This window comes from Tympanuchus pallidicinctus, unplaced genomic scaffold (assembly GCF_026119805.1).
Source record: "Tympanuchus pallidicinctus isolate F22 unplaced genomic scaffold, pur_lepc_1.0 scaffold7, whole genome shotgun sequence".
Taxonomy (NCBI): Eukaryota; Metazoa; Chordata; class Aves; order Galliformes; family Phasianidae; genus Tympanuchus; species Tympanuchus pallidicinctus.
Window position 1 is genome coordinate 9,094,734 of NW_026294791.1, and position 15,146 is coordinate 9,109,879.

At 53.3% G+C, this 15,146-nt stretch overlaps 1 protein-coding gene across 1 annotated transcript in view; it reads left to right on the plus strand.

The window, feature by feature from the left end:
- The window catches only part of EIF2B3 (eukaryotic translation initiation factor 2B subunit gamma), a 92,374-nt gene extending 85,111 nt beyond the window's left edge, over window positions 1–7,263 (plus strand). Inside the window, exon 12 of the mRNA XM_052667026.1 lies at window positions 7,048–7,263. Within this exon, the coding sequence (XP_052522986.1) occupies window positions 7,048–7,100 (53 nt within the window). The 3' untranslated portion in view covers window positions 7,101–7,263. The remainder of the gene's footprint in view (window positions 1–7,047) is intronic.
- Window positions 7,264–15,146: the final 7,883 nt, after the last annotated feature.

Here is a 15,146-nt window from a genome sequence, read left to right on the forward strand (position 1 = left end):
GGCCTTTCTGCAACATTTGTCATCTTAGTGCTTCACAGCTGTTAACAAGCTCATTTTTACCTCCTCAGCGTGGACATGGCTGATTTTTGCACCTATTTTAGAAAGTCCTGAGAGTCAGAGTTGCTGTTTGTAGGCCCTTTCATTCTGACTGCCCAACTTAAGTGCTGAAGCAGCATGTTACACGTAGCATCTCCTAGCAATTACATTTTAGCCGTAGCATTTACATTGTAAATGTTGGGATGGAGGTTTCAGTCTACTGAGGGGAAAAAAAAAAAGAAAAAAGAAAAGTTTTTTTATGTGATCATGTTGGCCTGTGCTTGGGTTGTTAGCAGCTCCAGGGACTAAAAGTCCATTATAGAGCTTCTGCTGTTCCAGCTGATGGGAACTGACAGTAGTGGGTCATCCTCCTTAAGGGGAGCTGGATTTGGAGAGAGGCAAGAGGAACTTTGCCAGGAAATTTCACAGATGCCCATGGGTGTCAGCAGCCTGGAGATTCACTCCTGGTGCAGGGGGAGGAGGCTGTAGTTAACGTAGGCTTTACTGCTCCTGCCTGCAGCATCGTCCTTTGGGCCCCAACCACAGCACCTATTTCCTATCTGATCCTGACTCCTGCCTCACTGCTCCCCACTATGGCTTTGTCCCAGAACGAGTCTCATCTCATTCCCAGTCTTTGGTTCTTCCTCCGGTCTCTGTTTTTTTTCTCTTACTTTGTTATGCCTAGCCACACACCTGTCTCCTCTGCTCTCATTGTAGATGCTATTTCCAGTCCCCCTGCAAAACAGTCCCATGCTCCATTTCCCATCTGGCACTCCATCCCTGACTGCTTTGATCTCTTTCTGTGCTGCTGTTGTGCCCAGGTGGGATCATTCTGGGCACTGGAGGGAAGCAGTGCTGTGCTGAGTGCTGGTCCCAGAGCTGGGACACAAGCTGAGGGAAGTCCTGCATCGACCCTGCACTTCCCTGGTTGAGAGCACTCAGGAGAAGTAGTCTCTGGAGCTTTTAGCTGCCCTCCTGAGAACATGTGCAAACAGAATTTTTTTCCAGAGGCTTATCACATAGCCAAAAGTGTGTGGTTTCTCACAAGAACAGAAAAAGGCACATATCCAGTAGGGACTGGCTCCCGTTTCAGATCATTTTTCAAGTCTTGTTCCAAGCTTGCAGTCCTAGGACTTCTCAATGAAACAGAGTAAGATTGTTTTATTTTAATGAGGGCCAAAGAGCACATTTTTCTCTAATGCCATCCTGTGCAGGCAGGTACAGTTTATGGAGCCTCTGCATACGAATGGATGACTGCTTGTAAGGATGCCTCACTCCAGCCAAGATTGAGCAAGACAGGGACAGGAAGGGATTGATGGGCTTTCTGATGTTCTTGCTGCATTCAAGTAGAGCTGTGTCTGCTGTTGCAAGATGCTGGGTACCTCCTGGTGAAATCTTGGGGAACTGAAAATACTTAGCATGACACAAGTTTGGGATCAGAAAGCATGCTGCAGTGCAGATGGGAGTTACGAAAGCTCACAAAGAACAGACACAGACTAAACAGTGCACACATGTATGTCGTGCACAGAGGTGCAGGATGATCTGGAAAGGAGGAATGGTATAAATTCAGAGGGAAATTTTGAGGTCCATGTGACTTGTTCCCTAGAGTGGTTTAACTACTGAATGTCTCTGACAAAGATATCAGTTGGCAGTTCAAATTAGGCATCTCTTAAAAAGTCACCTTTTTTGCATCAGTGACAATTTCTAGGTGATCCCAACAAGCCTGCTTTCCAAGCTGTATTAAAACTGTTTGTGAGTTCTGGTCTCAGTGGTGGCATAAAACTCCTCTAGAATAACCCAATAGTGATGTTTTGTCCTTCCCTCTGCTGCTGGCGACTGTCACACTGTCACTTGAGCACTGTGTCATTCCCAGCCAGGGAAGTTCAGGCTTCCTGCTTGAACAGGTTAAGGGAACTGCTGTATTCACAGTGTGTCGATTGTGATGTCTACCCATAAGGCAGCAGTTTGTAACCGTGTAGAAATATTTATACATGCTCCATGCAGAGAAAATAACCTCTTGTGCTCTGCTAGAGCTCAGCCACATAAAAGAGCCAGGAAGGACGCCCCAATGGGTGAGAGAGGAAGGGAACCTCTGCTTGTGACCAGCACAGTGGGCAGCAGTCTCCAGGCAGATGTGGCACTGCTGCCATCCTAGTGGGAAGTGCGGACGGAGGCCTTCAGATTGACAGTTCTGAGATCCCTAGTGCTTGCTGTGAGGGAGTGATGCCCCTGTGGGAGCACATCCAGCAGTGTAACCCAGTCTCCTTCTTCAGTGATGGTTAGGACACAGTGCTGGGGCTGCGGGTGTGTCCCTGTCCCCAAGGAGCTCACTGTTGTGCACATCTCTAGTCCTTAGTCTCACTTTTCTCTGTTAGGAGAATGTGTCTCCTAACACCCTGAGCAATCACATTCCCGTACCTCAAGCAATCACTTTTCCTAGTTCCTTCACCCCACCCTGTCCATCTGCTCAAAGCCGTGGTAAACTCTTCTTTCTTCGAACACTGAATTCGTTGTTGCCTTTACTTTACATCCCAAGATGTAACCGTTTCTCTGGGTCTAGTTTCTCCTGATCTAGTGCAAGATGGCCCTGCCCGTGGCCAGGATGGACTGGATGATCTTTGAAGGTCCCTTCCAGCCCAAACCATGCTGTGTACAATACTGGTGAGAGAAGCCTCAGCTGCCCCAAGCGAGCACAGGCACTGCACATGGGTGTTTGCTGGGAGTGGTGTTCAAGGGTGGGATCTCCAAGAGCGGATCTCCATCTGTTCTCTGCCTGGAGCCTGGGTTGGGCTCCCAGCTGCTCACCAGAGCTGATGTGCCTGAAGCTCTCACCAGTCCCATTCCCAGTGCCCTGGGCAGAGTTGCACATCCCTCCCTGGGATGCTTACAGCGAGCATCACTCCAGAGCCCCTCAAGCACAGCTGTGTGCTTCAGTGTGAGGCTCATGTGACACTCGCAATCTGTGGGACACTGCTGGCCTTTGGGGCCACAGTACAGTCACCCCAATCACCAGCGGTCATGTAAGTATGTGGCGTAGCTGGGAAGAGAGCAGGCCTTGACTGGAAAGCCCCAGTGCTCCATAAACACAAACAAATCAGCCTCCATCACCTGCTTCCCTTCTTTATCTCTCCATGTAATTTAAAACACCCTCCAGCCTCCCAGAGTCAAGCTTCAGCTGCTTCCCATCCCCTTAAGCCCCTTTAGTTCCTCTCCCCCCACCAACCTGGCTGCCTTTCCAGGGCCAACCATCGCTGCAGAGACAAGTTGCTCCTCTCTCCCACTCTCTGATCCTTTCTGTCCTGGGTGAATGTGGTAGGAGCCACCCACGGTGTGTTTTCGTGCATGCGTTTCTGCAGGCACCCCTCCCCCTGCCCGGTTTTTAAGTTAAACTATCTCTTGCTTTAAAGAGAGCAAATACACAGCAGTGGCTTTCATCACTGCTGTATAATAGAGCAGTAATTCTGTGCCAGGGACTGTTTTCTATTTTATTTTAAAGGGTTTATAAAACAGTGTATGTAATTGAGTGAGTAAACTGAACGTTTTCTGGAGCCCCTGAGGGCTGGAACTTCGTGGTGGTCCTGGGCCTAGGCCCTAACCTTTTTTTTTCTTCCTTTTTTTTTTTTTTTCCCCTGCCTTTCCCCTCCCTCCCCTCCTCCTTTACAACCCAGCGTTGCCACCAGCAGCAGCAGCAGCAATCTGTCTGGGGCTAATTGAGCAAACAGCAAGGAGATGCTTTCACATGGCTTTTAAAGGAATGCTCCGGCATCCCCTTTCTGTAAGCAGCTTCGCAGGAACCTGCCAGGAAGGCTGTGCCGTGCAGGGAGGGCAGCGTTGGGCTGCAGCCCCCGTCCCGGTGGTGGGGTTTGTGCTGGGCTCTGCAGTCATTTCCGCCCCTTTGTTTATTTGCATTACAATTTGTTTTTAGCCAAGCACCAAAGGCTCTGCTGCTCCCCAGCTCTCCTCGTGTTGTGCGTATGTTTTTAAGGGGCTCAGCATACAGTATGTGTAAACACACGTCTTCCTAAGCAGGAATGCATCTATAACGAGTGACAGGTTTTTGATTTACGCTCAGTAGAAGCTCCGTGGACGCTGGGTTCAAGCACCCAGGCTGACTTGGGGCTGGGCTGCGTCAGCAAGTTGAATCAAAGTGCTAATCAGGAGGTTGAATGTGTTGATCAGCTCTGGATTTGCTTAGCACCAGATGCTCCCAATCTGAGAAGATCTAGTTGAACATGATTTAAGGTTGCAGAGTCCAACTTGAAGGCTTTCTGAAAGTCCTTTCTCTAATCCCTCTTCTTTCTCTGCGGGCTGAATGCATCTGTAACCCTGCCAGTGTCAGATAAAAGGCAGCCTGGTAAGAAATCCCTAATGGGGAGCTGGGGAAGGAGAAGGGAGCTGAACAGTGGAGCATGGGAGGTACTTCTGCCTCCTCCCCCCTGAGTTTCAGGCAGAGTTTCTGCACGAACTGAGCTTGCTGATACCAGCCAGAGCCACTGGCAACTGGCAGCCAGGGCTGATAATGAAACGCTATCCACAGCTCTGCTCCTTGGCACCCACGGTGGAGTCTGAATTCCCTTTCCTCTGTAAGCAGGGCTTTGGGAAGGGAAGAGGGAAGCAGGGTGAATCCTTATCTGCCTATCACATCCCCCTGGGGTGCGGAATCAGGCTTTGTTTCTAGCAAAACCATTCCCTTTATCACTTAGAAACTTTCTCGTGGATTTGAGGCAGGCACATTCATGTGTTTCCTTTTAGCCCGTGCAAGGAGAAATGAGTTTGGTGGTAGCAGTGATACGCTGCATGTGCCAGAATCTGGGCCATGTGGATCAGGAAAGGGCAGGATAGGAGATCAGGGAACGCGTGCTGCATCAGCTCAGTAAGCTTGCTGCTGCCTCAGTTTCCCCACCTGTAAAATCGGAATGCTCTTATTCACCCGCTTTTGAAAAGCATCTTGAGTTAATCAGATGGAAAATGCAAGATACCAGAAGAAGGCTATAAGCATGTCGGTGCAAAATACAGATAGTTGGTACCACCTCTGCAACAAAGTATGCGACGGGGCCCATCCCAGATCTGCACGTTCAGTGCAGGATGCTGTCTGAAATGAAGCAGAAAGTTCCTTATTAAAAGGTATTGCTACAGATAACTCATATATTGAACCATAAATTGACATGGTTCTTCTTGAGCTTAGGTGAAGGCATGTTTAATCTGCAGAGGCATAACGTAATTACTCTCGCTGGATGCTAGCCAGAGTCTTATTCACATCACAGAAATCAACATGATAGGTAGTCTGCTTGGAGGAGGTTCAGGAATGGAGTCACAGAAGTTGCTACAGGGCCTGTTTGAGATATATTGGGAAAGTTGTTGGGGGTGAGGAATGTTACAGCAAGAAGTGCTGCAGGTTGGATTTGAGGTACCTTGGCAGAGCTGTGTGGGGTCCAGGACGGGAGGAGAGAGGAGCTGAGGGCTGGACTTGGGGCTATTGGCAGAGCTGTGCTGGGGAGATTGTGTGGTGCTACCTACATCACGCCTGTGCCTGGCATGCGTACAGACAGTCCCTCATTTTCCCGAGCTGCATCCACCTCTGTTCATCGTGCCCAGTGCTGGAGCCCAGGCTTCAACTTCCAGCTCCAGTTTTGAGACCCAGGATGTTTCCATGAGGCTCCAGGATTAATTATCAGTTGTCACTAAGTGCCCTGAGCGCAGGAATAAATTACTCAATCTGATGCTGAAAGTAAGAAGCATCTTTTTGTTCTTATTTTGTTGTTATTTTCACGAAGGATCTCTGGAAGGCAGTCTTGTGGCTAACCCAGCTCTGTCCTGCAAGCAGAGCAGACAGCAGGATCCGCATGGTGCTGGGGTCAGGGCCATAGCAGGAAGTTATCTCGCTGCAGTCCATACAACTCCTTGAAGTTTGCAGAGCAGTTTTTAATCAAACCACTTCTGGAGTGACGGTTTGCATGGTGCAAAGATAATGTCTTGAGTTCTAAACCACGGGAAGCATCATGTTAGCTCGGCCAGTTTGGGAACTGCCAGTAATTGCTTTATGCAGCCGAGGGCAGGGTAGCTGTTGTTTTGCAGCACTCTTGCAAAATCTGCTCCCCTGAGGGGAGGCATTTTAGGTGGGTAAATAAAACACAACTGGTTATTTCCTTCATCCTTGGCCATCTACCCCCACTACTGTGTAAGGTGTTGGAGACAACGCGGTGTGCCTGAGCACCTTGCAGGCCCCGATGATTCACCCCAGGCACCCTGGATACCAGAGCCAATTGTTATTCTGAATGTACAGAAGTGGAAAAAGGGGGATGGAGAGCCTTGGGGCACGGTTCAAAGCACCTGAACTTCCCTTGAATGGGTGTCCAACTCGCAGGGAGTGGTTCAGATTCACCAACTCTGGCCATACCCCGAGGACACCCACTTGGAGCACACAGGCATTGTGTCACGCTCTGAGGCCACATGCTTGGGTTTTTAGGCTTTTCAGTTTTGTGTTTTTATTATTTTGGCTCTGGATCGCCTATTTGCAGTCTTTCCCTGACAGGCTGCTTTTGCATTTTAAACGGAAGGCTCTTTTAGTACAGTGCATGAACAGTGCTGGGGCAGGGACTGGCACGTTACAGTGTCCGCCAAGGCTGGGAATAGGCAGAGGAGTGACCTTGTAGCTCTGTGTAGCTCCACGCTGGATGTGGATGGTTCTTTGCATGGGCCTAGAGGTACACCTGTCAGCAGCAGCTGTGACTTCCGTCGGGCCACTGTTGTTTGGTAGTGACACATACATGTGAAAACTCTCATTAGAGAAACCTCCTAATGTTTAGTCAGTTGTTTAGGCTTTTGCCATGTGTGTGGGATGCTGTCTGAGAGATGCTGGAGACCAAAAAAGGGCAGCGAATCTGCGCTCAAGTTCCCTAGAATCTGCTTTTCTCATTTATTTTAAAGATGCAGATTTAAAAAATGCAAGGTCTGAAACACTGCTGCAAAACTCAATTCCTCTTCTTTTCCTCCCTCTCTCTCTCTTTTCAGCCAAACATGTTAATGAAGTCATTGTGGGCACTGAACAGCTGATGGAGATATAACCCAAGTAGGTTTTAAAGATGATTTTATGGAAGCCGGCAGCAGAACCAGATGTTCAGCATCGTAAGATCATCCGCGCAGATCAGTACTGGCATGGTTTACCCTGTCACTGCTCCTTTCCTGTTCAGCTTTGTATTTATGTCTTAATAAAGAAGTATTTACAGAGCCGTGTGTCCGCCAGCCCTTCCCCCCTCATTGGGATGCACGGGGTTTGTGCCGGCTGATATCGCTCCCTGCCCCGGCGAACGCACTGTACTTTTCCAGCAGAAGGGGAGCTGGGACCACACAGACTGTGCCTACTCGAAAGAATGACTTTGCCGACCCCGCTGCGACACAGGCCGAGCCCCGGATACCGGGAGAAACCACTCGGGATGCCGCCTGCACGTCCTCAATGCAGCAGGTGGGCAGCAAAGCACAGTGTGGGCTGCTCTGCGTAGCCCTTCGCCAGCCTTCTTCCCTCTTCTCGCAATGCTGCCCCATAGCACAAAGGCATTGAAGCTGCAGCCCTGCTCCACTGCGATGCAGCTGAGGAGGTCGGCGCCCGTTTGCTCCAGGGCTCAGTGAGGTCCGTTACTTGGAAATGCTGCCCAAAAGCAATGCGAAGGGGCTGGAGGGAAAGTAGGGCATAAGCAGTGGGACTGTGTTTTGTTTTGATGGTTCCTTTGCCGTTCCCAAGCCCGGGCAGGAGGTTTGTCCCCGTGTCCAGGCTGTATGTATGTGAGATGGGTCGGGAGCGCTAATGTGAAACGCACAGCCTTGTGGTCAGGGGTTGTGCCAGGATTGTAAAGCACCTGGAGGGGATTGAAACACAAGCTGTTCTTTAACATTTGTAAATTGGACACAAGTTCCTACCTAAAAGCTGTTTATTGGAATCTGGTAGGATTCAACGGGGACATTTATCTGAGCCTGGCAGTTTGGCATCCAGAGGTGCTTACAGCAACTGGCTGGAATGAGATTTCATTAACTGAAGTGATAAATTTTAAATGTGTGCTTCATGGGCACCAGCATCCCCTGAGAAAAATTACAGTTTCTTAGCTAATTTGACAGAAGAGGGATTATAATCCAGACATTCCCAGCGTTTCATAAACAAAAACCGAACTCTGAAGGGCTGGATGGGAATAGAAAGTATTCTATTTTCTGGTTTCTAAGATCCATCTTAACTTCTGAAATGTCAGTGTCCTCTTCTTTAGCAGCTAGAGCTTTACCTCCTTGTGTCTTAATTACAAGGTAACGTCTCACTCGAATCCTTTTGTCTAGGTAATTTAAACAGAGGGTGGGGGGCTCATTACTGTGTCGGTTAGAATTTAGCATTAATTTAGTGTTCCCTGACACTTGAAAACCTGGCCGGGATTTGAGGCATTTTCTTTTCCTTTTTGCCTTTTACGACCTGCAGGTGTTTGGTGTGAGATAAAAGTAGATCCCAAAGTGAGATTTCGCAGCACAAATTATCAAAGTGAAGATTCACTCTTGATGTAGTCTACGTGTGTGGCAGTAATTACGAAAAATAATTCGGGATAATAGGGCCTTCAGGAATCCCAAGATGGGCACCGGGTTAACCCTTCCTCATCTCACCTGGTCTCCGGGCTGCTGCCATCGTCAGATGAGCAGAGGATGGGTTGGATATTTGGAACAGTTCCTTCTCAGAAAGAGCAGCGATGCAGTGGCACAGGCTGCGCAGGGAGGTGGTGGGGTCACCGTCCCTGGAGGTGTTCAAGAACCGTGGGGATGTGGCACTGAGGGACGTGGGCAGCGGGTGTGGTGGGGTGGGATTGGACTGGGTGATCTTAAAGGGCTTTTCCAACCTTAAGGATTGTGTGCTATAGGAATGCGTGCAGACTGAGTGGGAAATGCTACAGTCTTCAGGAGAAATGGAGAGGTGAGCTCAGAAATGCATTTCTGTTCCCAGGCTGTTTGGGGAGCAGCTTTGGTCCCAAGTCATGCAGGCATTCATGGAGGTCTGACTTGCGCTGCTGCTCTCCAGCTTTCAGAGCAGTTTGTGCCCTTGCTTCGCTCGGTCGGGTCCCAGCAGGTGAGCCCTGCAGCCCATGCCATCACGGAGGTATGAGAACCAGGGCAGTGCTGGGTGGGCAGTGCTTCTGAAAAGATGGAGCTCCCCAGCTTGGTAGGTGGCGGTGCTTTGTGGACAGGCCTGAAGCCTCCTGGCAGATGTGCGGCTGGGTGGATATGAGAAGGTTGCGCACTGAGGGCTGATGGCTGGCTCCAGTCCCTGCCCGTCCTCTGCTGCTGGGACATTTCTGCCTGGGGGAGCTGGCACGTGCTGATTTCGGCACAGCTGTGCTGAGTCTTGCTTGGGTCAGCGTGGCCGGCTTGGTGGTTTGTCCTGCCTGGTTCATCGACCTCCCTGGAAGATCTACAAGGGAAGGTGGTGGCCTCTCCTCTTTGTCCTGCTGCGGGTTGCTGCCAGCCTAGCCCCAGCCCTTGTGGATTTATCCCCTCCTTCTCAGTAACTTTGGGTGTCAAGGGCTTGGAAGTTTGGAGGGGAGTCCAGGAGGTGCAGCATGCCTGCCCCAGAGCCGCACAGCATCTGAGGTTCTCTGGGACCCGGCAGAGTGACTGCTTTAGGGCAGCATCCATTTTCACTCCGTGCCCCAGGAGCCAAGGTCCACAGACACACCGTGCCGCCCAGACGGGCCGGCAGACGAGAACTTCCTTCCAGGCCCAATAGACAGACATTTTATATACGATAAAATGCATGTATATATAAATATGGAAGGCGAGAGCTTGAGAGAGCTGGGGTCTAAATAAACTTGTATGTTTAAGGCTTTTAAAATGCTAATGTTGAATTTCAGGAGAGGGGGAAAAGCAAAGGGGTTCCTGGACCAAACACCGAGACAGCTGATGAGCTTGGATCAGTGCCTTTATAATTCAAGGAAAATGGGATAGTTTGGGAAGGAAAAAGGGATTTTCTTGTTTTTGTTTTTAGTGGAAAATAAAAGAAGCTGCCTTCTTATTTGCCTCCCTCCCCCACCACCAGAGCAGCGAGCGACTGGTGTTGTATGCATAAGCTATTCCTTTGTGCAACATCTAAATGGTTAATTGTGTTTGAGGAAGATGTACGGGCGAATGGAGGGACCACCCAGCAAGAGACAGACAAGAAAGAGCGATCTCTGAAATGTTTAACCAGAGAGAGAGCAAAGTTGTTTAAAAATATTTAATTTACAACATTCCACACTGCTGATTATAAATTGGCCGTCCAAAAACACTGCTGCGTGCGAGGAGGGATCCAGGCAGCATGAAACAAATTCTTGTGATTGTTTTTCCTATCTTCCTCCGTCATTTGGTTGGGGGGTTTAACCCTGCGGCGGGGCAGGGGGGCTGGTGGCAGAGACCACGGCCAGCACCGTCCCCAGGGCTGGCAGCTGGGAGTGGGTGCAGCTCCTGGGGAGCTGGAGAGGATGAGGAGAAAGGAGCGAGTGGTGATGTTGGGATGGGGATGGGATGTCTGGTGGTGGTGCGATGGGCATGTTTGGGATGGCCAGCTGGTGGAACGCAGCCATCTGCCTTGCAAAGACCCCAGCAGCTCATTGTGTCGGTTTCGCTCCAACTCCGGGATCCCCCAAAATGGTTCCCTGCTGTGTTATCAGGCAGAGAAAGCTGGGAAGCCTGGCAATGGCTGGGGAGAGCGAATGGGCTGATGGTGGCTGGGTTGTGTTGTCCGTGGGATGTCCTCAATGCTGCAGTGCTGCCCGCAGAGCGTGGGACAGCTTGGTGGCCGTGTCGCTCAGCCATTGCCATTGGCAATGGGACGGAGCCAGGGCCGGGGCCCTTGCAGGGTCATTGAGCAACAGCAGCGTCTCCTCCCTGCTCTGGCCCTTCTGCAGATGACGTTTGGTGCCGGGTGCCTGCAAGAAGGGATCCTGCTGCCTCTGCTCCACAGCCAGCAGCAAGGCAGTCTCGCTGCTGCTGCTGCAGGCTGCCCCGGCATAAATGAGGCAGCAGGGTTGTTAGGTGGGTTTGGCCGCTAGCCCCCGTGGCGAGCTCGGCTCTTGGTGGCTGAACCACTGCAGGCCCTGCCAGCCCCAACCAGTGCCGGGAGCGAGAGTGCACACAAAAGCGCCTGTGTCCTCCTGCCAGCAGCTGGCCCCATTAAACCATGCCTGCTTCCCATGCAGTGGGGCGCTGGCCCTGGGACCCCAACCCATCCTTCTCTGCTCTCTCAGCATCTTCCGTCGCTGCATCAGGATGGGACTGAGCAGCCACAGCAGAGCATCCCCACAGCTGGACCCTCCTGCTGCCCAGCCCGAGCAGTGGGGCCGGTGTCACATCCACTTAGAGGGCTCTGAAAATCCCTCGACCTGACACCTTGTTAAATACCCACCAGGGGTCACAGTTCCTGGGTTTCTTTTTACTGCTTTTCCTTCGCCCTGCTGCGACGTTTCGGTTGGCAGGAACTCCCCTGCGCTATTAGGTATCTTTCGGGGAACAAGAAACCTAGATCACTTACAAATTAATTTGGAGTTAAACCTACAGAAAATGAGAAACATGCTGCTTTGCAGGAGAGAGCTCTTGGCCGGTGATCAAGAAAAATACATCCAACCCGCCTGGTTCGATGCGTTCGAGGTGGCCAGGGAAGGGGCTGTGCTCTCAAGGTACCCTCAGCCGTGTTAATGGGGCCGTGGCCTTTCCTCCCAGTTAAAACCATAGCAAACAAATGGGAGAACCTGCTCCCTTCCTCCTGGGGGGCTCTGGAAGCCAGCGCTGGGGTCCAACTGGCTCATACCTGAGGACAGTGCCCAGCCATGGGGCCACTCAGCACCTCACCCCAGTGCTTCCCACACTGGGCAGCACCCTAAACGGGGGGACCCCTCGCCCCACGGCGGCTCATCGGGGTCCACCTTGGGGACCCCATGGTGGGTTGGGGCAGAGGGAGCAGCCCCCATGCTGGCTCCCAGAGGGTGGCATTGTGTCTGCGGCACAAGCGGCTGTGCTGGGAGGGGGCCGAGGGGAGGCTGGGGCGGGCGGAAGAGCAGTGATAAGATAAAAGGTCCGCGTTCCCATGCCGAGGGGCCGGGGGGGCGCGGGGCGAGCGCCGAGGCCACCCAGGTTTCAAGCGCTCGGCCTCGGCGCCTGACCCCAGCACATTCAGAGAGCACTTCCTAAATTTGTCTCCTGTGTTCCTGACTCACAAGCAATTTCCTCACCCATAAAACGGCGTCGGCATGAAAGGACCGGCCGGGACACCAATTACTTGTCACCGTTTTACCACCCCGCTGCTCACCACTGTTTGTGGTGCCCAGCCATGGTCTGCCTCCCTGCACCCCAGTTTGCCCTGTACACCATGGGATGCTTGGGGTCCCGCAGGGAGCGGGAAAGTACAGCAGGGAACAGGGATGCCCTGCGCCCCAGGAAGAGGCGTCCCTTGTCACAGCGCTCCCGGGTGTCCCGAAGGCATTTCTCAGGACGGGAGTGGAGGGGAAGGTGCTGTGGGCCCTTGGAGGGGCTGAGCACGACCAGGACCCCCAGGACCCGCATCCCAGAGCACTGTGCCTGATTGTCCCCAGCGGCCACCCTGCCCTCACCCCGTGGCCGTGAGCTGAGGCTTTGCCCAGGGCCCAGCCAGCGCTACCAGCGGCCACCACGCCACATCAGCCGCTAAACGGGTTTTATGGTGGGATTTAGGGACTTTTCTGCCGGGTAATTGATTTGCCCAGGCAGTAAAAGATCAAGGCCGGTGCTCAGGCGGTGGCTCCCGGCTTCTGCCCGCCGTGTGGGCCGGTCGAGCCTGCAGGCCCCGACATGGCGGCACGGTGTGGGGCGCGGGGCCGGTCCCTCCCAGAGCCCCCCTGCGGCCCCCCTGCACCCCCTCCCAACCCCACCACCAAACAGCCCCCAAAGGAGACAAAAGGGGCTGTTTGGGGACCTGCCACCTGCTAGTCCCCATCCTACAATACCGCAGTAAAGAGGCACCAAACAAAGGCCTTAAAATCCTAAAGGGGCCCATTCATTAGGGTGACAAAGGGGGAAAGAACTACATTATCATAATTAATCCCGGTGCTGGCGGTGGGTGGCAGGGCCCTCTGTCTTCCAAGGTGGTGTGGGGACGGCCGGTGTCACCACATCCACACGCTATTGTGCCTCGTGGCCTGGCGGGGCTTAGGGGGTTCTTAAGCTCTGTAAACACCATGGGACCCCCACGGGGTTACGGTGCTCCCTCTGTCCCCTCCCCAGTCAGGGCTGTCTGCCCGCATGCTGTGCTCCCCAAAAACACAGGGGCTGAGAGGGGTATGGCTGTGTCACATTGGTGCTGCTGCCCCGGGACAGCCAGGTACTGGAGAAGGGGGCTGGGATCCTGCTGGCTCTGGCGCAGTCACCACATCCTGTGGCATCACCCCAGGGCTTTCCCTGGATTCAGGGATGGGGCTCCATCCCTTCCCCACTGGCACCACTGCCCTGTTTGGATGGACCTGTCAGCCTCTGGCCTGGGGACCCCCTCCATCCCAGAGATGTCCCAGCTGCCAGGGAGCTGCTGGAAAACTGAGGCACAGTGCAGCACGCAGAGGTGCCTGGAGGGCGGGGGGCTATGGATGCTGCCTCTCTCATCCTGCCCTCCTACAGCATCCCTATGGGTCACACCATTCCTCTGGGCACGTGGCACCCCTGGGGGACACAGCACCCCTGGGGACACCTCCTCCCAGCCCTCACTGCTGCACAGGACACCCCAACACCTCCTTCATCCCACCATGGCCCCTGGGAGCCTGCATTGAGCAGGGGCCCACAGCCGGGCGGGCTGGGCTGGCTTTGCAGAGCACCATCTGGTTTCCAACTAACAAACGCCCGGCTCTGGCTCCCAGCAGAGGAGTTGCTGCTGTGGCTGTTTACAGCTCTGAGGTTCTGGCATGGCCCCACTAAGTCCCCTCTGCTTTGCCCCAGGCTCCATGTCCCTGTCCCTTCCCTACATCCCTCTCCCCAGGCTCCTTGGAGCCGCACCTCCAGGGCTGCCTGCTGGGGTGTCCTTGGGATTCCCCAATCCCATTTGCACCATAGAGTGGAACAGCCATATGGAGACACCCCCTCTTCGGATGTCCCCGCTCCCATCCCTGCTCAGCCTTCCACTGCATCTCAGTGTCTCAGTGGGGCAGGGCTCCAGGGTGTCCCCAGTGTGGGGACGGAGCCCTGGGCCCCCGCCTCACACCCAGGGCTGGGCTCCCGCAGCCATCCGTGCTGCAGAGCCTCAGCGCAGGGTGGGGGCTGTGCGGAGCCATTTGCCTTTAATTGAATTTATTTGTTACAACCCCAAACAATGTAAAGCAGGCTTCTCCCAGGCTCCAGCTGCCTGGCTGCCCATTAAAATACCATCTAGAACAGCAAATCCCCCCTCCCGCCTTGATATAAAACAGCCGGTCAGCACGAAGCGGCAGGCGCAGCCTCCCCGTGCGTGAGCCTCTCCCCCGAGGCCGGTGGCCCATGGGGCTCAGGACACAGCCCACGTCCCCTCCGGGTGGCTCTGGAGGACACAGGGGTGACACAGAGCTCGCGGCACTGAGCAGACCCAGAGCTGCCAGAGACCATTGCTGCGGCGTCAGGGCACGGTCCTGCCTGCAGGCATTTTCCAGTTGGGTTCCATCCCTGTATGGGGTTTGAGATGCTCTAAGAGGACCCAGGCCACAGTGCTCAGATCCATGCCACTGTACCGTTCAGCTTTGGCACCCCGGTGCTGCCGAGCCTGGATGGGGCTGAGGATGCCATCCCCGATGGGCTCAGTGGCCATCCCGAGGGTTTGCCAACCACATCTGTGCCCCAGGTAGAAATAACCAGTGACAAATAGGTGATGGAGAATGGGGATCAAAGGACACCGTGGTGCCACACCGAACAGTGCAACTCTGTTTTACTTTCTAAAAAGAAGCAGCTGCCCAGCAGTAGTACCGGTCCACCGAGGAATAGGAATGGTGGAGCTGTTAATAGCAATCAGGCACAAGAAGTGCTGAATAGCTGTTTCCCTTCTGTATTTGGGGGACCGCCAGATGCTACAGGCCTATCGCGGGACGTGGGAGAAACCCTTTCTGTGCTCCTGGTGCCCAGCACAGCTC